The sequence below is a fragment of the Mya arenaria genome, chromosome 3 (genome assembly GCF_026914265.1).
Source record: "Mya arenaria isolate MELC-2E11 chromosome 3, ASM2691426v1".
Classification (NCBI taxonomy): Eukaryota; Metazoa; Mollusca; class Bivalvia; order Myida; family Myidae; genus Mya; species Mya arenaria.
Window position 1 is genome coordinate 30,086,129 of NC_069124.1, and position 26,135 is coordinate 30,112,263.

At 36.2% G+C, this 26,135-nt stretch overlaps 1 protein-coding gene across 1 annotated transcript; it reads right to left on the minus strand.

Moving 5' to 3' along the window:
* Positions 1–1,354: 1,354 nt before the first annotated feature.
* LOC128229301 (MAU2 chromatid cohesion factor homolog) lies at positions 1,355–22,004 on the minus strand. The gene is made up of 18 exons (XM_052941140.1): positions 21,749–22,004; positions 21,571–21,588; positions 19,912–19,977; positions 19,607–19,702; positions 19,255–19,377; positions 15,729–15,884; positions 14,913–14,988; positions 12,895–12,968; positions 12,572–12,662; positions 11,515–11,618; positions 10,819–10,896; positions 9,937–10,002; positions 9,296–9,426; positions 7,633–7,710; positions 7,159–7,270; positions 6,418–6,508; positions 4,176–4,303; positions 1,355–2,625 (listed from the first exon to the last, which is right to left on the minus strand). Exons 1-18 carry the CDS (start codon positions 21,983–21,985, stop codon positions 2,572–2,574), a joined length of 1,779 nt encoding a protein of 592 aa, XP_052797100.1. The 5' UTR covers positions 21,986–22,004; the 3' UTR covers positions 1,355–2,571.
* Between the last annotated feature and the right edge of the window lie 4,131 nt (positions 22,005–26,135).

Consider the following 26,135-nt stretch of genomic DNA (forward strand, 5'->3'; position numbering starts at 1 on the left):
TAACTAAGGATGTGACCTTTTGTCTTATGCCCCCTCTCTCAGAACAATTATTTATTTGAGTGTTGGTGGTTGGGTTGGGGTATTCCCCTGAAGAAATTTTTTACAAAATTCTAGTCTGAAATGGTATTTTGGGAATACTTTACTTTTTTTCTCTCCTATATTAAAATAAAAAGAAAACTTGATCGATTTGGGGGGGGGGGGGGGGGCGCTGGGTACACCCCCCTCCCCATGTATCAGCTTGTGCTTATAATTATGTTCATGTATATGTATGTAATGCTCTATTCAATCTCTATTTCATAGGAGGAAATAAATTATCATTTATCTATCTCTATCTTTCTCTAAGTATGCCTCTGACCTTTGATCAGATTCGCACCTTCCCATGGAGGAGTTATTTGCCCTTATCAATAATTCAGATACCATATAAAATCCTTATTTAGAAACTTTCTGTTACAGTATGCACTTCAACCACTTCTGAGTTTGGTTTGTGGTCACAAAGCCAGACAAGGCGGTTTCCTCCAGATGCTCCTGTTTCCCCCCACAACACAAGATCACACTCTCGCATCATGTCGTGCCATTTGTGATTAATATAATGTTGTTATAATTTATTTTAACCATTTTAAAATAAATGAGCTTAAACTTAAGTACACTCCACACTGAAAATGTCCATATATCCAAAAACACCTTGAGGTCATTGTCTCTTCTTATTGTGTTTAAAATCTAACATGTAAAAAAAGCTCATGTACTTCATATCTAGCAGTTTATGGATGGTGTCTATTACCATGTGACTTTTCCTCAACAAATATGCCTCAGCAGAAAATTGACCCATTGTCTGCTTTTCAAGGAGCAAAATATAGGTTTATGCATGTTTTTTGTTTATATGCACAATGTTTAACTCGCTTGACTTAAATGATAAAAATACAAAAAACATATGAATTGTGAACAGATTAAAAAATTATAAGCAATATTCAAGCTCTTTTTTAGCTTAGGCATTTGTGGCCACATAGCTAGTAATTCAAAAAATCTATATTTATAAAAGCTAATATTTTTTTAACTTTACACAACATTTACAACTTTGTTTTGTTTTACTCATTAAAGTTATGTCATAGGGTGAGAAAAGTGTGCAGCCAGACCAGGGCTCGACCACCGACTGAGCTACCAGACCGCTTACACACCTCCTCACCACATGTGTATGTATCGGTACCGTGATAGTTAAATGAGTTAAACATGATAATACGTTAAAAAGGTTTTTGCATAAGCCTAAATTGTGCCCCATCAAAAGCAGACATAAGGAATAATGGACAGGTATTGCAATTACTATATGCAAACCTTTGAAGCTAAATGAAATACTGACAAATACTGTTCATTTGTTTTTATTTAAAAAAAGTAATATACATGCACAAAAAATTGATGTATCAATGATAGGAAAAAATCTGAATCAAAATACATGTATAATTACGAAAAAAAACGCAATGATACAATGATTACTTTATGTGTTATAAAACATGATATTGCACATGGCTTTATTAGCGTGATATTTAGATCACAACATGATACACTATTATTGTTTTCTCTTGTTAGTAAAATGCATGCAAACCTAAAACATTTCATAATTAAACCAATCTTCAAATCTTTAATTTCATATTGGTTTGCAGTCACCCAACTGACTCAATCAAAATGCTAAGACTCAATGTTTTTGTCACCTATGGAGAAAAACAATATTGTTTGAAGCGTTCTTCTAATTTGAAGTTACAACATAAAATGGCAGATGTAACCTCCCAGCCAAATAATTTATTAAACCTGGGTCATTTGGTTCACCATTATTGCCAATTTGGTCCACAGATCTGGGGGCCATTTATTTTAATTGACGGTTTAAGACATATATTAATAAACAGTTTAAGTCATATCTTAAATCTGTATAAGCTTCACAAATGGCAATTCATAAAAAAAATCCCCAACTTTATGTTCATGGTCAATGCTGCCTAGAGTTTAATTTACACAAATATGTAGCAAAATAATTAACTACCAGGTATGACACTAAGATAATTATAATATCAATTTATGGCTAAAATTGACTAAAATCTTTACTGAAACGCTCCCCTGAGCTATACCAGGGACGGGACATATCGTCAGTATACACGATCATCATTCAGTTTCACAAATATAACACCTGTCCTAACTACCCATTGGAAAAAAAAGTCTGAGGTGGGCAAATGCAAACTGCAACATTTTTGAATGGTGACCTTAGCAGTAAATACTTATGAATTATGTAAGAAAACATGATAAGCAATGTCAGCACAATGTACAACAACTTGACCAATCCCAAACTATTATATAAGGTTTTTTGCCCCCTTGGCATTTAATTTTTATTTATTATTATATTTATCAAACTTGTCGTAAATTGAATATCTCTTTGTTTTTCTTATTTAATTTGTCTGTATTAAAAAAGCTGAATAATCCTTAATACTGGGCTTCTCCATCAAACGTTAATTCATATAACACATAGAGGAAAAGTCCATTAAACAGTATGCAAAGTTTGCTATGCACAAATGACACGTTCAACTCTCCCGTTGTTCAGATCAGGCCTCCAGATGTGTTGAGATGAAATGGGCAGGCTCCCTCTGTCCACTGAAACACATAAAGGTACCAGATATATACATGATCAGAGAATCCTAGTAATAATAATCTCTTAATAATCTTATGTTATTATTATGTATTAACATCCTTACTTAATGACATCTATATAATCTTATAATCAGCAGCCAAATACTCATATGTGGGGTGTTTATTTTAAAAATGTGACTGATTCAATAATAAATAGCTATTGTTTGTCTGTGAATGCCAATTAAATCAAGTTGGCCGAAATTTTGAATATAACACTTTCCACAGTCATGGGAGATCAATGCTCTGGCTGTGGTCCAGTAGCAGGGACTTGCAGAAGCCTGTGTTGGTCTACATTCACCTTACCTGTATGACCCCATGCTCTGACAGCTGGGAGCTCTGAATATGGTCCATCAGCCGGGACTTGGAGAAGCCTGTGTTGGTCTACATTCACCTTACCTGTATGACCCCATGCTCTGACAGCTGGGAGCTCTGAATGTGGTCCATCAGCAGGGACTTGGAGAAGCCTGTTTTGGTCTACATTCACCTTACCTGTATGACCCCATGCTCTGACAGCTGGGAGCTCTGAATGTGGTCCATCAGCAGGGACTTGGAGAAGCTTGTGGGGGTCGTCTATAGCCACCTTACCTGTATGAGGCCATGCAGTCTATAGCCACCTTACCTGTATGAGGCCATGCTCTGAGAGCTGGGAGCTTTGGAAGTGGTCCTCCAGCAGGGATTTGGAGAAGCTGGTGTTGGTCTACATTCACCTTACCTGTATGACCCCATGCTCGGACAGCTGGGAGCTCTGAATGTGGTCCATCAGCAGGGACTTGGAGAAGCTTGTCTGGGTCTATAGCCATCTTTGCTGTATGAGGCCATTCAGCAGGGACTTGGAGAAGCTTGTGGGGGTCGTCTACAACCACCTTACCTGTATGAGGCCATGCAGTCTATAGCCACCTTACCTGTATGAGGCCATGCAGTCTATAGCCACCTTACCTGTATGAGGCCATGCAGTCTATAGCCACCTTACCTGTATGAGGCCATGCAGTCTATAGCCACCTTACCTGTATGAGGCCATGCAGTCTATAGCCACCTTACCTGTATGAGGCCATGCAGTCTATAGCCACCTTACCTGTATGAGGCCATGCAGTCTATAGCCACCTTACATGTATGAGGCCATGCAGTCTATAGACACCTTACCTGTATGAGGCCATGCAGTCTATAGCCACCTTACCTGTATGAGACCATGCAGTCTATAGCCACCTTACCTGTATGAGACCATGCAGTCTATAGCCACCTTACCTGTATGAGGCCATGCAGTCTATAGCCACCTTACCTGCATGAGGCCATGCAGTCTATAGCCACCTTACCTGCATGAGGCCATGCAGTCTATAGCCACCTTACCTGCATGAGGCCATGCAGTCTATAGCCACCTTACCTGCATGAGGCCATGCAGTCTATAGCCACCTTACCTGTATGAGACCATGCAGTCTATAGCCACCTTACCTGTATGAGGCCATGCAGTCTATAGCCACCTTACCTGTATGAGACCATGCAGTCTATAGCCACCTTACCTGTATGAGGCCATGCTCTGACAGCTGGGAGCTCTGGAAGTGGTCCTCCAGCAGGGACTTGGAGAAGCTAGTATGCTGTCTACACTCCTCCTCCTCCTGAGCCATATCTCCTGACAGGCGGTACAGGTCTGAAAATAATATACTCTTACAATAATGCCTTAAACAGATACATGTATCAATCTTCTTACAATGTTTATTTCTGAAGTAAACAAACAAGAGGACAATGAAGGCCATATAAGACACTAAATCACATGCCTTAGTATTATAGCTTTTGATAGGTTATGTTAAGAAGACCAAGTAATAAGTGCTTTATTATTGCAATGATCTGACCTATATTCAAACTTTTCCTACAAGGTTCTGACCAAGTTTAACTATCATTTGGTACAAAATGAGAACATTTTCTAATATTTGATAAGATACCTACTTTCTGACCCGACCTCAATTCAAACTTGACCTGGTAGAGAAGATCAAGTTTCATTAACGTTGGTTAGATATTGTGGCCTTTTGTGTGTCAAAGTATTCAAAAACCTTGACCGTGTGACCTTTTTTTACCCGACATGATCCATATTTATACTTGGCCTAGAAGTCAGAATTACCATGTGGTAGAAATGTGGCTTATCAGCTCTTTAAAACAAGTGTTGCATGAACACATAATTTAGTGACCAAATTTTTGAATGGACACAATATATTTTCAGTCTTGAACTAGCTTTCTCAAAGAAAACCATTCTGACAAAATTTAAACAATACTGAGTTCAATCTCTAGACCTCAGGGCTTCCACTGAAGGATGTTTGGAAGTACATTAATATGGAAGTATATTAATTCCACAAAAGTATGCTAAAACTTCCAAAATTGAGTTCTTGAAAGAACAAGAACTTGTACTTTATATAGAAAACTTGGACAGAAGAGAGCTTGAAAATTCACATCTTCAAAACCTGGTGTTGATTTTACAGTAAAAAACACCTTTTCTACAAGTTTTGAATTAAATTAAGAGTTTGAATAAACTTAAATTGAGCTGGCATATTTCATTTGCAAATTATTTCATATTTTTATAAAATTGCTGTACAAAAATAAAAAATCTCATTTTAAGACTTGAACTTCCCTGTTTGTGATAAAAATGTCCAACATTGATTCCACTTTTAAATTCTTAGCAGAAGCCCTGTGACCTTGTATTATTCTTTTTGCCCTGACAAGAGCAACAGTTAGACTTGACCTTGATTTAAATAAAGACAATCATGCCGGCAAGATTGGATAGGAAATGAAGCTGCAAGTGTGTTGAGAAGCAAATGATGCTGACTGATAATGCATAATAAACAAGCAATCAAAATAGCTCAACAGCATCACAGGCCACCACTCCTTCTGATTTTTTTTCTATACCAGAAGAAGAATCTCAAGTTTAATTTAAAGTGATAAAAATGTGCACTTCCACTTGACAAAAGGATAAAAAACAACCCCATATTTATATGTCATATGATTATATTTTCATAGAGACAGGGACTGTTTTCATTAACGTCTTGAGTCTGAAATCAAACACTCAAAACTGAAATCTTCATTTTATCATACAGTTGTTATCACAGGGGCAGGTTGCGTTGTTTTGACACACCACGCCCCTGTCCGTTTTATTTTATTTATTTTTTTATCATTTTTTTTTTATCAATTTTTAGTAAGAATAATTTATGATGTGGTAACTGTAACTTGTGATAATTGGCAATTTTTTTATTTTTTATTTTATTATCTTTGTACAAAGATAATAAAATAAAAATTAAAAAATTAAAATTTGTACAAAGATAATAAAATAAAAATTAAAAATAATTAAAAAAAATTGCCAATTATCACAAGTTACAGTTACCACATCATATTCTTACTAAAAATTGATGAAAAAAAAATGATAAAAAAAACAAAACGGACAGGGGCGTGGTGTGTCAAAACAACGCAACCTGCCCCCGTGCTTAAAACAATGTAAGGTGATAACATCTAGTAAGTGAGTATTAATTATGTTGAAAATACCAAAGCTTTTCATTTTAATATTCTATAATTTTTATCCTTTGTAACTATTTATGAAGAATTTCCCAATTTTTGCAAACTGACGCGAAAATTCCAAATCTCACGGGTAAAGGTCATATTCCCAAAATACCGAAAAGAAACCCTGTAATAATCATAATCATAATCATAATAATAATTATACAGAAATTCAGGCTTTTGGTGTTAACATTTTTATTGCACTGATTTAAGTGCGAGACCCACCTTTGAGCAGAGAGGAAGCCCAGAGCTGCACATGGACATCAGGAATCTTGCCAGCCAGCTGCATGGCAGGGGTCACCATGTTCTGGGATTCCTGTAGATAAAAAACATGGCCCTTAAATCCCCCACAATACTAGATAAGGAATTCAGCTAAAACTCATTATTTTCAGATCTACAAGGTTTCATAAAATTGATATGCTTCAATATAATTGCACATCAAGAGCAAAACACTGACTCTGATGAAATCACCACAGCTATGAATTCAGACAACAGACAAGATTCTAATGAAATAACAATATATTTCCCTTAAGAAAACAAAAGGCCCAAGAGGGCCTATGCCCTACTTGCATGACTTTTTTGGTATTTTTTCATTCAAAAAAGTAGGCATTATACTGAACCCACATTCAAAGGAAAACAATAAGTGAATTTGTTTTCCTGCTAAACAAAGGGTAAAGGGAGAGTAACCCTACAATAATACACAACTCTCTGTACAAGTTGTCTTCCTTTGAGTCTACTTATTTGAAGATCATAATCCATTCATGCATGGGCAGATTTGCTAATCTCATGGATATCTTATTACTCTGTAACTTTAATTGAGATACTATCAAATCTGAAGACTTTATCATGTTCACAAGCAATTGTTCACGGATGCACTGACACCGTACAATTGCACAAAAATAGCACACATTGTTTCCACAGCGCAACTGCTTGCTGCCATTTTCCTACAAAGCAAAATTTTGTTACCCGACTATTTCCCAGTGAAAGGAAGATATGACCAAGTAACACGAGGGAACATGACGTTAGTCTGTTTAGATCTTCTGCATTTGCCATCTTCAACGTCTCACGCAGGTACCGCCTAAAACAATATAGTTAGATATTAATGAAATCATAGACAAATCACTGGGTCAGGGATAAAGATTTTTAAATTTAAAAATGACATTCTGGATCATGTGGCACACAACTAAAACAACTGTACCCTTATTGGTTGTGAGATAAAGCTTATTACAAGTATAACTATGTTTTGGTTTAACATAATTTCCATTCAACATGTCAGTATATAGATTTGATGAAAAGTTTTTTTGTAATCATTGGCAAAATCATTTTGGAAATCGAATCGATTATCATTGACTTTTGAAGCAAATGATCGATTTTCAACGATACTTGATCATTGCCTAACCACTTTTTACAATAGATTTTAGAGTATGTATTTTTACATACTTGGCCTCATTGAAGCGGGACTGGAAGAAAGCCTGTAGACCCTGGACGTAGTAGGCTGATGCTTTCAGGCTGTGGGAACTGCAAGTAATGACATATACACACATCAAACAACATCATCTAAGGACAGTAAACTTGACTATTGCACTGTTGGTCAATGGGTATTGCATCCTAAATTATATAGCTCAAGCAAGGGACATAATTTTCATGAAGTTCAACCAAAAGTGATGTAACTTGAATGTCTGATACGATGTTTTTCTAAGCCGAAGGATGTTGAAGATATAATTCAATCACATAATTAGTTACTGATATATATGCACAATAAAGCTGTATGCAAAAAATAACCATAATAAAAAAGTCTTAACCAAATTTCTTATGTCAAAAGGGTCGGAAGTAGCATTGATTTCAAACAAAAGTTATGTCACTTGATTAGACAAAACAGCTGAGAACTTTCATAATAGTTTAATTCAAAAGCATGAGCTGTTAATGATATATTTTTATTTTATACTGACATAAAATTGTAATAAAGCTCCAATGGCATGGTAAAAATGACTATAGCTTTCCTTATTCTTTGTATAGCTGAGCCAAAATAAGCCAATAAAGTAGGGATGGCAACGAGTACCCGAGTACTCGAGTACTCGATCGAACGTCCGAGTACTCGAGTACCAAATCACTACTCGAGTACTCGGAAAAAAATCAAAAACATCTATAAAAATCACCAAATACACGATTTACAGACAAAATATCAGATCTGGTTAGTTGCCAAGAGGACAATTTACGGTCCCTCTAATCCCCGTTGTGTACACAATTGACCTCAATCAATTAGTTGAAAGTAGTTGTGATAGTTGCAAACTGTCAACAAAGGACCCTTATTTCAAATTAGCACTGATGTCAATTAGTGAAGTTTTGATAGCGGTACTTTCACCTACACAATTCTATTGTATACCAATTAGAGACCTTCCACCAAACAATGGACGCTAACGAGCGAAAGAATATCGACTGTTTACGAGAATTGATTTCTTAATGGGCGTATTTTAACTATTTTTTGCAATGATTATCACAATTGATTGGTTGATATTTTAAATCAAGAATTATGAATATTAATGAGGTAAACAACAATTACACAGTACGAAAAACTATCATTTAAAAAAAAATAAAATTGTAGAATAAACAACGCAACAACTGAACTTCGTATTGAATTTCGTTCACTATTTTTATGTATGCTATTAATTTTCGTTCATTGTAATTCTGATTGTTGTTCATTTCTGCTGTGGATACTTGTATAAAATGAAACGAATAAGACAAATTAAAAGCCTGAAACAACATTTGTTTTCTTTTTATATCATTTTTTGTTAAAATAGTAAAAATACGTAATGAAAGTTTACTTTTAAAGGTAAAAATGACCAATAATACGACCAACGCACCATATACATCATTAACGATACATGTATACACAATCTTGTCTTTGCGAACACATATTCAATTTTTCCGAGTAATCGAGTACCCGAGTACTCGATCGAACGATCGTCCGAGTACTCGAGTATTAATTTTACTACTCGTTGCCATCCCTACAATAAAGTGATAAATAACCTCAAAACCGTTCTTTTGGTTCTTACTTCTGTAAATATTTTGTGAAAATTAATACTGTCATATAAGACATACATACTTTGTTTGTTCCATTTTGTCTGGGTCTATTCTGTCGAGGAGGGCCATAAATCCCTGCTGTTTCCCCATCCGCAGGTAGACAATCGCCAGGTTCATGTTTATGAACAACGACAGGTCGGAGCTCTCAGACAGCTTAAAGTAGACACACTCTTGTGAAACAAATAAATCACTTCATTCGAAGACACCTTTTTAATGAAAGTATTACACATAATTTGAATATAAAACTAGTTCAGTTTATACATTATTTATTTTACATAGATTGTGAAGAAAGTTATATTAACATATGATAAGTATCACTGGCACAATGTTGCTTAAACATGTGTTCTAGTGTTGTGGGGAAAACTGGCGAATCCAGAAAAAAAAACACAAATAGTCTGACTTGGTGACCAAGCTACTATGTGCCTAGACTGGGAATCGAACCAGGGTAGCCTTGGTATGAAGCTACTGCACTAACTACTGTGCTAACTGGACAACTGATTTAAAACTAGAAATTGCTTTTACAAGAAAAAGACAATAAAGTTTCTAAAAATATTTTCAGTATAAAATGTTAAGAATTGTAAGGATCTTGCTTAGTTGCTCAACATTGAACAGTAGCACATGGAGATATTTATACCAACTAACTGAATGTATTGATGAGTTTACCTTGAGAGCAGTGTGGAACTGGGCATCAGCGGCCTCCATACAGTTCATGGACATGGCGTACAGGCCCTGCAGTAGACAACAAGGCCAACATTACAAACTGGACAACACTACTGCACATCTCCACCAACCCACACGCATGTTAACCCACGTTCATTCCAGTGGCAGTATTCAATATAGTTCTTTTACTTATCTAGACATGCCTCTGTGATTTCATTCAGCCAATTGGTCAATTAACAGTCCAATCAAAACACTCAGATTCTACTGTTATATATAAGATTGATCTAAGTTTGTTATTGAATACGACCACTGTTCTGTTTTAACCCCTAAGATATTAAAAGCTGTAATTGTTTAATGGAGCTCCTTCGTAGCACCAAAATGCATAATTCATCAAATCAAGTCAATATTTAAACATGAATGAATATATCTAACTATAATGGATTGATAAAAATTTACGAATACTCCAGCAAAAATGATCAGCACAGACTGGAAAAATTGCCTCAAATTTAGCTTGAGCACATTCATTATGGTCACATGGTAGTTTTGGTAGCTTGAATGCACAACCTTCTACTTCTACTTCTAGTTGTGGTACCAACGAAGTTCACAGTAGATGACTTCAAAGATCATACAGAATGCTATTGAAGTATTTCCTATAAGGAGCAAGCTTAAGTACCTTATTTGCTATTCTAAAATCTATGGAAGTGACCTTTTAAGAAACTGCTTTTTCCCAAAAATGTGTTTGACTTTTATGTTTAAATGGAGGGTTTTAAGATATAAAGTTTAACAGTTTAATTAAGCAATATTTTATTTATATTAAGAGAAAAATGCCCATTTAAATTTCCACCAATGAAATGCATGTATTATCATGACGCCTGCATTACTCACAAGAAGGGTGTGTATCTGTGAGCCGTGTGTTGTGAACAGACGAGGCTGGGCTTGACACACATGACAGGCTTGGAATATCTGAAACAGACAGGTGTACATGCAGAGATAGGTCAGCTGGCAACTCAGAAAAAAATTGAGATAAATCACCTTAGTCAAAGATCAGTTAGTTTTTTTAATCAGACAGTCTGAGACTATGAGATTTCTTCATTTTCATACAAATCTTTTCAATGCCAACAATACAAAAGTGTAAACTAGTCCAGGAACTTTCCTTATTTTTAGTATATAAAAATAGAAAACACTTGAATCAATGTGCAAAACACATTCTGGACAGCCTCTAAGAATATGAATAAAAATCATTCTGGACAGCCTCTAACACAAAATGAAGAAAATAATCAGAACAACATTGTGTTCTGCGTTGGGACTGTTCATTTTATATCAAAGGTAAAAACATTTTTATTTGTTTGATAAAAAAACATATAAATGCATTAATGAAGTTCAAACCAGTTTAATTATAAATTGTGTCAAATGAATGCTTGCAGGTGCACAAATAATCACTGTTGTAGACACAACCTTTTTCCCCAGCACAATCAGAATATATTCTCTAAACAGTTCATTACACTTGATTGCTATTCAATCTATGCATAATGTTTTGCAGAGTGAATTGAACAGACCTACCATGACCATGTTAGAACATACCTCCTGTATGGCGGTTGTTTTGTTGCCCATGATGAGTCGACACATGACAATGTGCTCCAGCAACATGATCTGGAATGCAGACAGCAGCGGGTGGGCGTCCAACACTGCAACACACACAGGGAATTGAAACTTATAATTAAATAAGACTACGTTTCAGAGATTCACAGGAATGTTCATCACTGCATCATGTTTTGAAATAATCAAAAAAATTATTTACATATAACCAAGATGGATCTATACTGATATGAGTTTGGTTTTTTCAATCACCATCAATTTAATGATAGAAGAAACACTTACTGAAACTCGAGCTATCATTCACATATGTGATGAATACCCCCTAATGCCACCTGGACACAGGAATGATTAAAGATTTAGCAGTAATAACAGAAGCATGTACGTTAAATACTCACAAACATTCTGCCACTGTCGTCAGACCATTTTTACAAGTAAAGGGCCATTACTTTTGTTTGGCCAAGTGAAATGTCACACAGAAGTGCACAATTTTCTATGCTGACCTACAATCCTATGAAGTTTCATGAGTGTAGATGCTACATGCAACACAATATTTTTTACTAAGTCATGGGCTGCGACTCTTGTTAGACTGCTTTAAATGTCACACATATTGCAGGTGCACAATTTCCCAGACTGACCAACATTCCTATGAAGTTTCATGAGTGTAGGAGCAATACTTTTGTAGCTTAATGTGACACAAGATTTTTCAGACCATTTGCAACTAAATCAAGGACCATAACTCTTGGAATGAAATGTCACCAAAATTGCAGTTGCAAAATTTCCCATCATTCCTATGACGTTTCATGCATGTAAGTGTAATGCTTTTGAAGCTACATCTTTCACAAGATTTTGTGATGGAACTTGACCGGCCGTGACATGTGCAACTCCAATATAGCCCCAAATATACCTTTTTGGGGGTTTAAAACATAACAAGTAAGCAAGTAAACAGAACTTAAGGAACTTTGAATGATTAACAATGTCAGGAACAGTTATCGAAACTTATGAACAGATGATACAACAAGCAGATCATAAATCAAGTACCAACTTTTCAATTTTTCAATCTGCATGAGAGCTTTGTCTGTGTATTTCTGTGCCTTGTCCATGTATCCGGCCTGCATCGAATGCATCACTGTTACCTGAAGACCACAGATACATCTATTATGGAAGAGTGAAAGGACATATATATAATCTTTAGGGCTGTATAATAGACTTAAGTTTAACGCTCTCAATCCTGATTTAAGGATATTAAACTCCTGATCTTTTAAACCCTGCATATATTTATATCTAAACAAATGTGGGTAAAGCCCAATGCAAGATGAAAGTTTTGGGGTCAAGGTGGAAGACAGTGGATGTGTTACTAGTACTCACCAGGTACACAAGAACGCACATGTGTTCTTTCGGCAGCCACTGGAACATGTCCACCTCCTTAGGTCCAACATGGTCTGCAAATCAAACAAACCGGTATATGTATTACTCTGGTACGGGTTAGAATATAGGATAGAGAAAACAGACTTTAACTTTGTATAAGTTCTAGTTCTGTATCAATAATAATAGCATTACTTATAATAATAACTGTCGTTCAAGAAGAAAACATATTAAGACAAAATCATCTTATAAATTACGAACATAACACAATCATCAGTCTGATATCATCAGTTATTTCTAGGGATGCAAACGAATATTCGAATATTCGATCGAACGTTTGGTATTCGAATGTCAAAATAGGTATTCGAATATTCGATGTTTTTGTTGAAATAATAAATTAATACACTTTTTGCCTACAACTGTCATCTTCGTCTGTCTTGTTTTTACAACGACCCCTAATGCCATAGGTGTGAACTTGATGACACTATACACGCGTCATATCGGATATATCGCCGGGAACTATAAACAGTCCCCGTAATTTTGCATTTACTGGCTGTTAGACAAGTGACATAAAACACATTCCAATTATTTTGGGTACATTTAAATGACCATGCCAATTAAGGGTTTAAGAGATCGGCCTTTATACCAATGTTTTGTCTTCACTGCTAATCAAGCTTGGCGATATTGCTCAAATCGCCTTGATGATACGAAGGACATGATTGTGCTAGTTACTGTTTCCATGTTTTCAATATAACGCTCTTGCGTACAAAAATTAACTGAAAGTGTATGGTTTAACGTATCTTATTTTGCATTTTTTACAAAAATGAACGCAGAGGTTTGTTTTTTTGTTAAAGATATATTGCTTTTTCTTGGGATATATTTTGTAAATGGGAAATTCAGAGGCTAATTTGTGGAACAATAAGGGTCCGTCGCGTGTACCGAATACGACCAGGAAGGGTAGCAGGGCCCCCACTATTACTTTAGTGAATAATAATAGTTTACTACAATTCTTAAAGGTTCATTTTGGTGTTCGAATATTCGAATATTCGATCGAAAGAATTACCGAATATTCGAATATCACTTTTGCCATTCGTTTGCATCCCTAGTTATTTCCAATGTGACCTTCTAACAAGCCACCTATCATGGTGAACCTTCATGGCAAGATTTTTGAAAATTCTATAATGCCTGGTCAAGATACAGCCCAGACAAGGATAATTTCAACCTTTGATCTGTAACCTTGACCTTTGACCTTTGAGGTTAAGACCCAAGTATTGTGCTTGACATGCTGCCTCATCATGGTGAAACTTCATGAAAATCCTATAATGCCTGGTCAAGATACAGCCCAGACAAGGATTATTTCAACCTTTGATCTCTAACCTAGACCTTTGACCTTTGAGGTTAATACCAAAGTATTGTGCTTGACATGCTGCCTCATCATGGTGAAGCTTCATGAAAATCCTATAATGCCTGGTCAAGATACAGCCCAGACAAGGATTATTTCAACCTTTGATCTCTAACCTTGACCTTTGAGGTAAACACCTAGATATTGTGCATGACACACTGCCTCGTCATGGTGAACTATCATGGCAAGTTTTTTTGAAAATCTTATAATGCATGGTCAAGATACAGCCCTGACAAATTCAGTCCGGACAGACAAACTCACACACACACACACACGTACACAGAGCCGCCATTGTGACAACTATGTCGTGCTCACCGCAAGTGGTCTCGACTATACACAAAAATCCTTGTCCTTTTAAATGTAACAGTGACCTTGATCTTGCCCCAACAACCTCAAATCCTACATCTTCACATGAGCTTGCTATAAACTTTAGTTTAATCAACATACATCACTCCTTTCTCAAGCCTTTTAACAGACTCCCTTTTTCTATTTTTAGTACCTTCTACTTTGACCTCGACCCCACCAAGCCCAAAATACACCAATGACTCTTTAAGGTGTTGTCTGCTGTTATAAAGAGTAAGAATTCTCCCATCAATTAGCTCTAGAGTCTCTCACCTACCTTCATCAGAGTGCAGCTGTGTAATGGTCTGTATACTTTGCTGGAGTTGTTTCAACGCAGGTTTCACACTTTTCACCTGAACAAAAAAACATGAACAATACAAAACACAGACGGAATTTGCTCTGTACCTAAATTAACACTATTTTATGTACAATATAACAATTTATTTAAATTATTGCTTTGTATAAAACATGGGTCTATTAATGTATTGTTTGAGCATTACACAACGCAGACGTCTGAAGACGAAATTTGCTCTATAACAAAATTAACACTATTTTATGTATAACAATTTATTGTTTTATATTTTTATATAAAATATGAGTGTATTAATGTTTTGTAAGAATATGCATAAATGTATGATGATGTTGAATTAAACCCGCCCGCCATCCCTAAAACCTTCCAAGTTTTTTGTTTTTTTTCGATACAGGAGAAAAAAAGTAATAAAATACACCCAAAATGCACCATTAGGAATTAAAAATGTTAAAATTTTCTAGGGGGAGTATCCCCAAGTCCCCCTACCAATACTTTAAACCCAATAAATTAAAGTTCTGAGGAAGGGGCGCAAATCAAAAGGTTACGCCCTTAAGTTACTCTAGCGATAAATCCTGGATCAGCCCCTGATTAGCAGAAAATAATGATAAGTAAAGCATTGCCATTAGAAATTGCTGTATATGTTATATAATTATGATTAGTTTGCCTTTTATATATTCAGTTTTATATATATATATATATTCTGCTTTTGTCAATGGGAGTGGTATTAATGACTTTAAATCATACTCAAGACTTAAGTGAATATGAGCCAAGAGCGTGCCGTACCTGTCCAGCTGCGAGGTAATGGCACACTTGGAGAACGAGGAAGAATACTTTGAGAGACTCCTTTTGAACAGCGTGGCCCGTCCACGTCTCAATCATGGAGCCTGCGCGAGATAGAGTCTCGTTCACCTGCACTGCATCCTTGCTGATCAATAACAGCTGGTGGGAATACAGTAAAATCATACTGTAATATTTGTACATGTAATATTGAGGAATAGAATTAGTTTAGTTTATACTAGGGATGCAAACAAATGGCAAAATTGATATTCGAATATTCGGTAATTCTTTCAAACGAATATTCGAATATTCGATTACCAAAATACTGTTTTTAAAGTTGTAGTAAACAACTTGTAGTAATTCTTTGAAACGAATATTCGAATACCAAAATACAGTTTTTAAAGTTGTAGTAAACAATTACAATATTCGTTAAAGTAATAGCCGGGGCATTTTAGCCCTACTTTGTCGTAACCACTACTTGCGGCGGACCCTGAATTTCATCAAATGAGCCTCTGAAATTCCTCATTTCAGAGACAAAAAGTAATACTTTATGAACTAAGAAAAAAAACCTTCTAATTTCTATTCCTCTGCCTTCATATTTGTAAACAACGTGAACTTAGATGGATTTCTGGTCAATTGGCATTATGCTCCAATGGAGGGACTTTCCGTAGGACGAGCAGTCTCGTTCTGGGATTGACCTCTACAAAAAAACTATGGAAAAAAACAAACCAGCTTGGGAACTAGTTTATTTCAGAAATTCTTAATTGGTAGAGGAAATTTACCGAAAATAATTGAATTTTTTGTGTCACTTGTCTTACAACCAGTTATTGTAAAATTACGGGGACTTTTTATAGGACCCGACGATATGTCCCTAAATGACACATGATGCGTGTTTAATGTATTGTCATCACATCAACACCTCTGGCATTATGGGCCAATCGTTGTAAAAACAAGACAAACGAATCTTAAAAACAACAACAGTTGTAGGCAAAATATTTATTATATTTATTCAACAACAAATATCAAATATTCGAATACCGATTTTGACATTCGAATACCAAACGTTTGATCGAATATTCGTTTGCATCCCTAGTTTATACTTATTCATTTTAAAACTGTTGCAGTGCTCCAGCCAGGATTTGAGAAGGGCAGGGTGCTAGGTCAGAGAGGGGCACTTTTGACGCACATTGAATGAGCTTTAATGGGGCACTTGCAAGTGCCATTGCTCAATTCTTATTGTGTATGTGCTGCAACTGTTTTCAATATTTATAGTTTGTTATGAATAACTTAGCTGTTATCTTTACTTTAGAGTCAAAATTATGTATATTTATTATATTAATACTTATTTCTGTAAATTGATATCAAACAAAAGAGCACAGTGGGGTGTAAAAAGGCAGCAGGGTGCTGGAAAAGAGCAGCCCCGCCCTGCTATTTAGGCCTAGCTGGAGCACTGGGTGTGAAACTAGTTACTACAACATTATTTTTATCACTCTCGTTAGCATTATGTTGCATAAGAGTTTGGTCTTGTCTTGTATTGGAAACCGGAGTAGAAGGAGGAAACCCACTCAATCAGCTTTGTGACCACAAACCAAACTCACATGCACCCAGGTCAGGAATCAAATCTGTGTCACTAGGTGAGAAATGAGTGCACTAAACACTGCAGTAAATGACAACCAATTAATAAAGTTATTTTCATCAGTGCATTCAAAGAGCAACGTGTAAAACAAAAATCTACTGATGTAGCTCTTACATCTTCAAAAATACAGTCATTAAGACATTTCCATACAGCATTTTAATACACATGACCATATTTTGACAATACAGTCATTTGATTCATTTAACTCAAGTCTTATTTTCTCAGAAAAATCATATCACAATAACTCACACCTACCGATTAAGGACAATTTGTAAATAATTTCTTAAGTTAAGTAGAACTAAATGAAAACAAGAGTGACACTCACAAAATACGCCCATCAATAATTTCTTGGATTCTAAGACAACTTACTGTCACATTGGCCCTTTGAGAAGCAAGCTTTTCAAGAAGCAAATGATTTGGCACAATATGGCATTAACAGTAGAAAAAATTTATTTTAATTCGAGGGTTCCGAGTCAAAAGGTGCTAAAATGTCTACAATTTTCATAGGCACTTGCACCTTCAGACGTATGGCATCAAAATAGGGTGGAAGCAAAAAGTATCCCTTGTAAACTGTGTATCCAAATTCCGAAATTCCGTGATGCGAAATTCAGTACCTTAATCTGTCAAAGTCAGAAAAGGCTCCTGAAAATCGTGTCTATAGATATAGACGATTAATCGCAAATCATGCCCAAAGACGATCAACGTGTTCGGGATTTGAAAAACAACATTCATGTCTCCAAGAGATGATTCATCCTTAATCGTACCCAAGAGACAATCAGTGTGTACTTGGCAAAGCATTTATACCGGCAAACATTCTTGGTAAAGATTTTATAGCTACAAACATTTTCAGCAAGTTTGGTGAAGGTCAGATGAGAATTGTTCAAGTTAGAGAGTAGACAAAGCTTAAATAGCAAGGGCAGTAATCCTGAAGTGCTTCGGGGCATTTGGCTGATTATCATACTTGACCGATTTATTTTACCAACAAATATTTTCAGCAAGTTTGGTGAAGATCAGATGATAACTGTTCAAATTAGACAGTGGACAAAGCAAAAATGGCAAATTTTGACCAATTCAAGGGCCATAATCCTGAAGAGCCTGGCTGGTTATAGAACTTTGCCAAGAATATATACCAACAAACATTTATAGTAGCAAGTTTGGTGAAATTCAGATAAAAACTGTTCAAGTTTGAGAGTAGACAAAGCTAAAATGGCCAATTTTGATAAATTCAGGGGGCCATAACTCTGGAGTGCCTAAAGAGATTAGGCTGGTTATCGAACTTGACCTAGATATTTCACCAACAAACACTTTCATGAAGTTTGGTGGAAATTGGATGAGAAATGTTCAAGATAGAGAGCGGACAAAGCTAAAATGGAAAATTTTGACAAATTCAGGGGGCCATAACTCTGGAGTGCCTAAAGCGATTTGGCTGGTTATTGAACTTGACCGAGATATTTCACCAACAAACACTTTCATGACGTTTGGTGGAAATTGGATGAGAAATGATCAAGTTAGAGAGCGGACAAAGCTAAAATGGACAATTTTGACAAATTCAGGGGGCCATAACTCTGGAGTGCCTAAAGCGATTTGGCTGGTTATCGAACTTGACCTAGATATTTCACCAACAAACACTTTCATGAAGTTTGGTGGAAATTGGATGAGAAATGTTCAAGTTAGAGAGCGGACAACATTGTGGAGCCGCCCGCCGCCCGCCCGCCATGGGTGTTCCCATAATACGGCCATCGTAAGATGGGCGTATAAAAAGTATGTACCGGTAAGTAAGTAGCAACTTATTAACAAATTCTAATTCAAAAGTTTGTATCCGAGTCAATCAGCCACATTGGTTGATATCAAAATTGAAAGTGAACAACGACAGATTTATCCTCTGAATTCACATACCATGCCTTTGCTGAGCAAGAAGAGGAGAGTGGTATACTGTGAACCGGCAGCGGCTGCAAAATCTGCCCCACCTCCCAGCAGTTGGCAGGCAGCCTGGAAATCCAGCTCCGATGCATGGATTTGCTGAGGGGAAAGACAGACACATGGATTTGAAGCATCATCTTTTTTCAACATGTTTTATGATAGTTTTTTGATCATATAAAAGACGTATGAAAGTTCAGACTTTTCTTTTTAACATTAATTCTGAAAATTCTTACAATTCTGAATTGAAAACTAAAGCCAGTTATTTGACACGATTTTTAATAAATGTCTGAAAGTAGACCAATCTACTAGTAGATTTTAATATTCATACCGCCAATTGGAACAGGAGTCTGCAATGCCAAAACGGTGACTGTTTGGACACTTCAATGGCTTGGAGGAGCAGGGGTTTCGCTTCACTGGATTGGCCCTACGGGTGGAAAATGCTTAAAATTGTTATATTTTCAATGTTATCATTCATGGTCACATTGGTGTTAACATTTATTGACACTCAAAACTGTATTAACTTTATCTTTATACATTCTTCTATTTATCTATTTTTTTCATTGCATTCATGTTACACAATAATAAAGTTAATTCTTACACAATCACAATTTCACTCATTACCACTGTATTTACCTGTTTTTCATGCATAGAGGCAAGCAGGCTTGCAGCTTCAAACTTAACATCATCAATATGTGACAACTGAGCTTTGGTAAAGGATAATAGATGGTTTTAGCTAAAGAGTTAGGGTGCTGCACCCTGCCCTTTTTTCGAAGCACCCATTGTCCAGCATGGGCACCCTCCCCCTTCATAGAATGAAATGCTTAAGACTGTCAAATATTTCTTTTGTTGTGATTAAAACTTATTATATTGTAATAAGTACGTCCAAACTATATAGTTGACAGTCCAAACCTAAACACAATTCCTAACATTTTTTGTCATATTTGTAATGTTCATGTTCTTTACAGCCAGATACAATGTGCTCTTTTCTGCAGCACCATGTCCTTTCTTTTTTGTATAAAAGTTGTAACTCTAGTCTTCAAGGAGCAGTGAAGATGACATGTCATAATAATGAAGATTGACCTGAATCAGTCAGGCCTTAAAATAGTCTAAAATAATAGACGTGTTATACGCGATTCTTCTAATCCTTAATGTCTAAACAGGTTTGTGCAAAAACCTAGTGGGTTTGAAAAATATTGAAATTGTATTAAGTGAAGAATTTTATGTTTGAAATGGATAATAAAGGTTTATATTCATATCTTACCATGTAAGTGCAAAGCTATTTTGCACAAAACAAGCATTAAATGCATTGAAAGGCATGATTCACCTTTCCAATAAACTGAAACTGGACTGACACAGACAACAATTATGCCAAGCGGAACAACTTGACCCAATCGTAATAACTCGGCCACCTCCGACAAGCTTCGAGATAGACCTTGTAAATATAAGTGTTACAACTCGGCCATTAGCGAAGTGTCCCCATTGTTATAAAACTGTGAACTGCAGCCTTGCAGGTGCCCTTCATGTATATATCGTTATGTTTTGACAAAGTGAAATGAAGAAAACCCATCAAACTCATAATTATTCGTTGGATATTTATTTTTTTGTTTACGGAACTAATAAAAAAATAACATTATCTGGTAATATTTCTTGTTTCTATGATATTTTATAGAGGCAATATGCTTTAGCCTAGAATCCTGATCGGAATAACTACCACTTTTGGTACAGAACAATTTGTATGTGAAGGATGTGACATATCAAAAATCATAAAAAAAATCCATCAACGTACAATTATTTGGACTAGCCTTAAAAAAAGCACTTCGGATGCAGGTTATACCTGACCTACTAAATAGGTGCCAACCCTACCATTTTTTTTAAAATCTATTCGTAAAAAAATAATAAGTTAGTGTTTTTAACTCATTAAATCTTCATACAGAAGATTACTTTCACACCATCTTACAAAAAAATGTATATTTTTTCAAATATAAAATAAGTGTAACGTGCGACGTCACCAAACAAACACCAACAGATCCCTTCAGAGAAAAGCATGCTCGACCCTGAAAGGGTCCACTGGTCTTTATATATAGTAAATTCTCAATCCACACGGAGCCCGGGCTTTGCTGATTTGCATATTACCAACCAAGTTAACATACGTTCTTTGAACATACTTCCGGCTGTAACGGAATGTTATACTATGACCCTTACCAAACCATTTAATTTGTTTTGCCTCAGCTGGCAAAAGTCCAACATCATGTGTGTGTTATATGACAAAAAAACACTTATCTAAAAGGATACGTTTGCTGATAACTGCCACTGAAAAACAAAGAAATTGTATAAGCATTATTTATTGCAGATTTTAGTAATAAATTGATAGCAAGTGTATGTTCAGTATCATGTAAAAAGATATGGTTAACTTTCAACTTATTAAGCTAGATGGCTACTATACATGAATATTATCCAGTAAATTGCTCACTGAGGCAAGGAGATGCTTCTTTGCATCATCAACATTTTTAGTGTGAGAGTAAAGAATGCTTCCCAGCTGAAGGTGTGTGCGAGCTTCGATCTTAGGCGGAGGTTTTAAAGCAAACACAGCTTGAAGACAATGGATGCAAAGTCGTATATTAGGAGGGGACGCTGTTCTGTAGTTTTCTGCCAGGCCAATTAAAGCTGCATAACAATTATCCAAATTTTCCGAGCCAATTCCAGCCATGTTTGTTGATATAACTAGTGCAAAGCTCGGTACCCGATACCAGTATAGGGAAAAGCCGGTATCACAGTGTGAAGTTGATACCGGGTTTCTCGTCACAAATGATAACGGATAATTGTAACAACGCTAAATCCCGGTATCATCAGGCCCGGTATCAGTGTCGAAAATAATTTTCTTTACTTTAAATATGTTTAAAACAACAACAGAATTGTGAGTTTGATTAAATGTTGATTTTAGTATAGTTTAAACCTGGAACCAATAACATATTATACAATCCTACTCCCAGTAAAAATGGATTATACGTCGACAGTCCCGTAAAAATAAACACTGTGCACAATCTGAGAGTATGAAATATGTCCATGGTATAATGACAACAGGTGCATTACATCACTTACCATCAGTTTCAGCATGACGAGTATCATTAGGTTTGCCGGGCAGACAGCGAGAGGAGAGTTGATTGAAACAAATAGCCCCCGTTTTGGTCAAATATAGCCTCCACTCACATTTTAAAATTGATCAAATAGCCCCCAAAAAACGCCCCCACTTTTTTATTTTTTTATATATATGTATGCATACTTATTTTAATCCAAAACATTTTTAAACCTTTATTTTTACAAAATGAAGTGTAATTAACATTATTTGTATATATATTAATAAATCTGACAATTTTACCAATTAAGAATATCAAACGTGTTAAGATATTACTTATAAATAATATATTAATACATCAAATTTACATTTTAAATGCCATAAGTTTTTGGTGTTTTTCTTTATTTTAATATTGATTACGCATCGAAATTAAGTAACAACATGAAACTATATAATTTAACTTTATTTTTTAAATTTTGAAATAATTTACATTTTATTCACATCTATGAATCAAAGTTTCCTCTTCAGACAAACAGAATGTACATAATCTATCATTAACAATATTTATTTTAAACAAAAGTGAGTTTAGCTAAAATCCTATGTATAATTCTTGTTTGAAACCATTGAATATACTGGGTGAGTACCTAAATCGGAACACTTTCGGCACTATTTTTGAAATATTTTTAGTTAGTCTTGCACCACAACTACATATACCACAACAACAAAATTTTCCATCAGCATACTAGGATTCAAGACCAATTGGTTGATATATAAATGGCATTTTCAAGATACTACCTTTCTGAATGAAAAGTACTTCATTAACCGCACATATGGAACAGTTTTAATTCGTTTTTATGTATTCTTTTAAAATACAGGCTGTACCAAGTATGCTGTGATTGTGGCAAGCATGAAGTCTTTCCCGCACATGCCATGTTTTGACATTTGAACATGAAAAACTTTAAATGAAAGCAGTTTTTGAAAAAAAAAAACTTTTATAATGGGTGTTTCATAATTAGGTACTGTTCCGAAATTTTAATTATCAACAAATGCTATTGTTTGATAAGCAATTATTTAAATGCAATATATCTTAAAAATATTACAACTACTAGTAACCTTCAAATATAAATACAAATATCTTAAAAATATTATAACTTACATTCAAATATACATTCAAATATCTTAAAAAATATTACAACTTACATTCAAATATCTTAAAAAATATTACAACTTACCTTCAAATATAATTTCAAATAAAAAAAGGAGTGGGGGCTATTTGATCAAAATGGGGACTATTTGTCTTAGGGGCTATTTAACTTGGGGGCTATTTGACCAGGTTCCAATGTATTCATGTATTTAACTTATGTATAAACGCAATGTTATCGACGTATATATATGTGTGTGTATGGTGTTTTTTTTTAATATTGTGTTTAACCGAGAGATAAAACTGAAATAAAAAAGATATCAAAGATATTTATTATGAACAATGATTGGGACTGGCCATCACACTTCAGAAAGTATATGGGTAATGCCACAAATTAATACAAATAGGTTTTTCGGGCTATATGTCACAGTTAAACACTTAATATTATATAATTATATGTAGATACTTAAGACCTAATGACAACAGATGTTTAAATAATTGCAAATCAGACTACCAGAAGTCGACTTTTGAAGTTATGCTCCGCAAGCACGCACGCTCACACGCACACCATCCCCACACGCACACACGCACGCACGCACGCACACACACAACATAAATTGCACTTGGCACGTGAAAACTTGTCCTGCTTAAAAGGTTAGTATCAAAGTAATGGATTAGAATGATTGAATAGATCACAGGACAGGAGGGGTTAAGTTAATTAGAGTTGGGTACAAAAAATAGAATATGAGAGTAATTTATAGTAATTGAGTAACTTAGCATTTTAATGAATGTAAACTTTGAAGACTCCTCATCAAACAAGCACATATAAAAGGTTATATTACTGTTATTTCAAAGTACAGAATGAACACTCGGCTGGTACCACTAGACCAACACTTTTATAATTACCATTCGGTAAACACCATTATCACTCAGCCAGCATCATTACCATTCGGCTAATGACCACTCGGCCAACACCATTGTCACTCGGCCAACACCATTACCACTTGGCCGTCACCATCAACACTTGGCCAATTCAATTACCATTCGACCAACACCATTACCACTCGGCTGACACCATTACCACTCAGCCAACACCATTACCACTCGGCCAACATCATTACCATTCTACCAACGGCCAACACCATTACCATTCTACCAACACCATTACCTCTAGGCCAACACCATTACCAATAGGCCGACTCCATTATCACTAGGCCAACACCATTACCACTAAGCCAACACCATTACCACTAGGCCGACACCATTACCACTAGGCCAACACCATTACCACTTGGCCAACACCTTATCCACTCGGACAACACCATTACCACTTGGCCAACACCATCAACACTTGGTCAACACCATTTCGTCTAGACCAACACCATTACCACTTGGTCGACACCATTACCACTCGGCCAACACCATTACCACTCGGCTTACACCATTCCCACTAGGCCAACACCATTACCACTCGGCCAACACCACTACCATTCGACCAACACAAATACCACTCGGACAACAGCATTACCACTCGGCTAACAGCATTACCATTCGGTCAACACCATTACCACTAGGCCAATACCATTACCATTAGGCGAAAATCATCATCACACGGCCTTCACCATTACCATTCGACCAACACCATCCATTACCATTCGGCCACCATCATTACCACTCGGCCAACACCATTACCATTCGACCAACACCATTACCACTCGACCAACACCATTACCACTCGGCCAACACCATTACCATTCGACCAACACCATTACCACTCGGCTAATACCATTACCATTAGGCCAACACCATTAGCACACGGCCTTCACCATTACCATTCGACCAACACCATTACCACTCAGCCAACACCATTACCACTCGGCCAACACCATTAACACTCGGTCTTACTAACACCATTACCACTTGGTCGACCCATTACCCCTCAGCCAACATAATTACCACTTGGCCGATACCATAAACACTTGGCCAATTCAATTACCATTCGACTAAAACCATTACCATTCGGCTTACACCATAACCACTAAGCCAACACCATTACCGTTCGACCAACACCATTACCACTCGGCCAACACCATTGCCACTTGGCTAACACCATAACTACTCGGCTAACACCATTACCAGTCGGCTAATACTATTACCACTAAGCCAATACCATTACCATTCGACCAATACCATTACCATTCGGCCAACACCATTACCACTCGGCTAACACCATTACCACTAGGCCAACACCATTAACACTCGGCTGGCACGATAACCATTAGACCAACACCATTTATACTCAGCCGACATCATTACCAATAGACCAGCCACATTACCACTCGGCAAACACCGTTACCACTTGGCCAACACCATTACCCCTTGGCTTAAATCATTACCACACAGCCAACACCCTACTCACTCGGTCAACACCATAACCACTTGGTCAACACCATTACTACTAGACCAACGCCATTACCACTTGGCCAACACCATAACCACTCGGCCAACACCATTATCATCAGGCTAACACCATTGCCACACGGCCAACAATATTTGGACAACACCATCACCACTCGGACAACATCATTACCGCTCGGCCACATTCAACCCTTTACACCTTGTGCGGTTTTGACATAATACTTA

Bases quoted from the DNA above. Each gene is read 5' to 3' on its own strand.
- LOC128229301 (XM_052941140.1), bottom strand. From the start codon at position 21,985: ATGGCTGGAATTGGCTCGGAAAATTTGGATAATTGTTATGCAGCTTTA. The intron at 11,619-12,571 runs GTTGGTACTTGA...TGTGTGTTGCAG, and splicing joins GCAGATTGAAAAATTGAAAA to TGTTGGACGCCCACCCGCTG. The intron at 6,509-7,158 runs GTAACAAAATTT...TTTTATCTACAG, and splicing joins TTTCACTGGGAAATAGTCGG to GAATCCCAGAACATGGTGAC.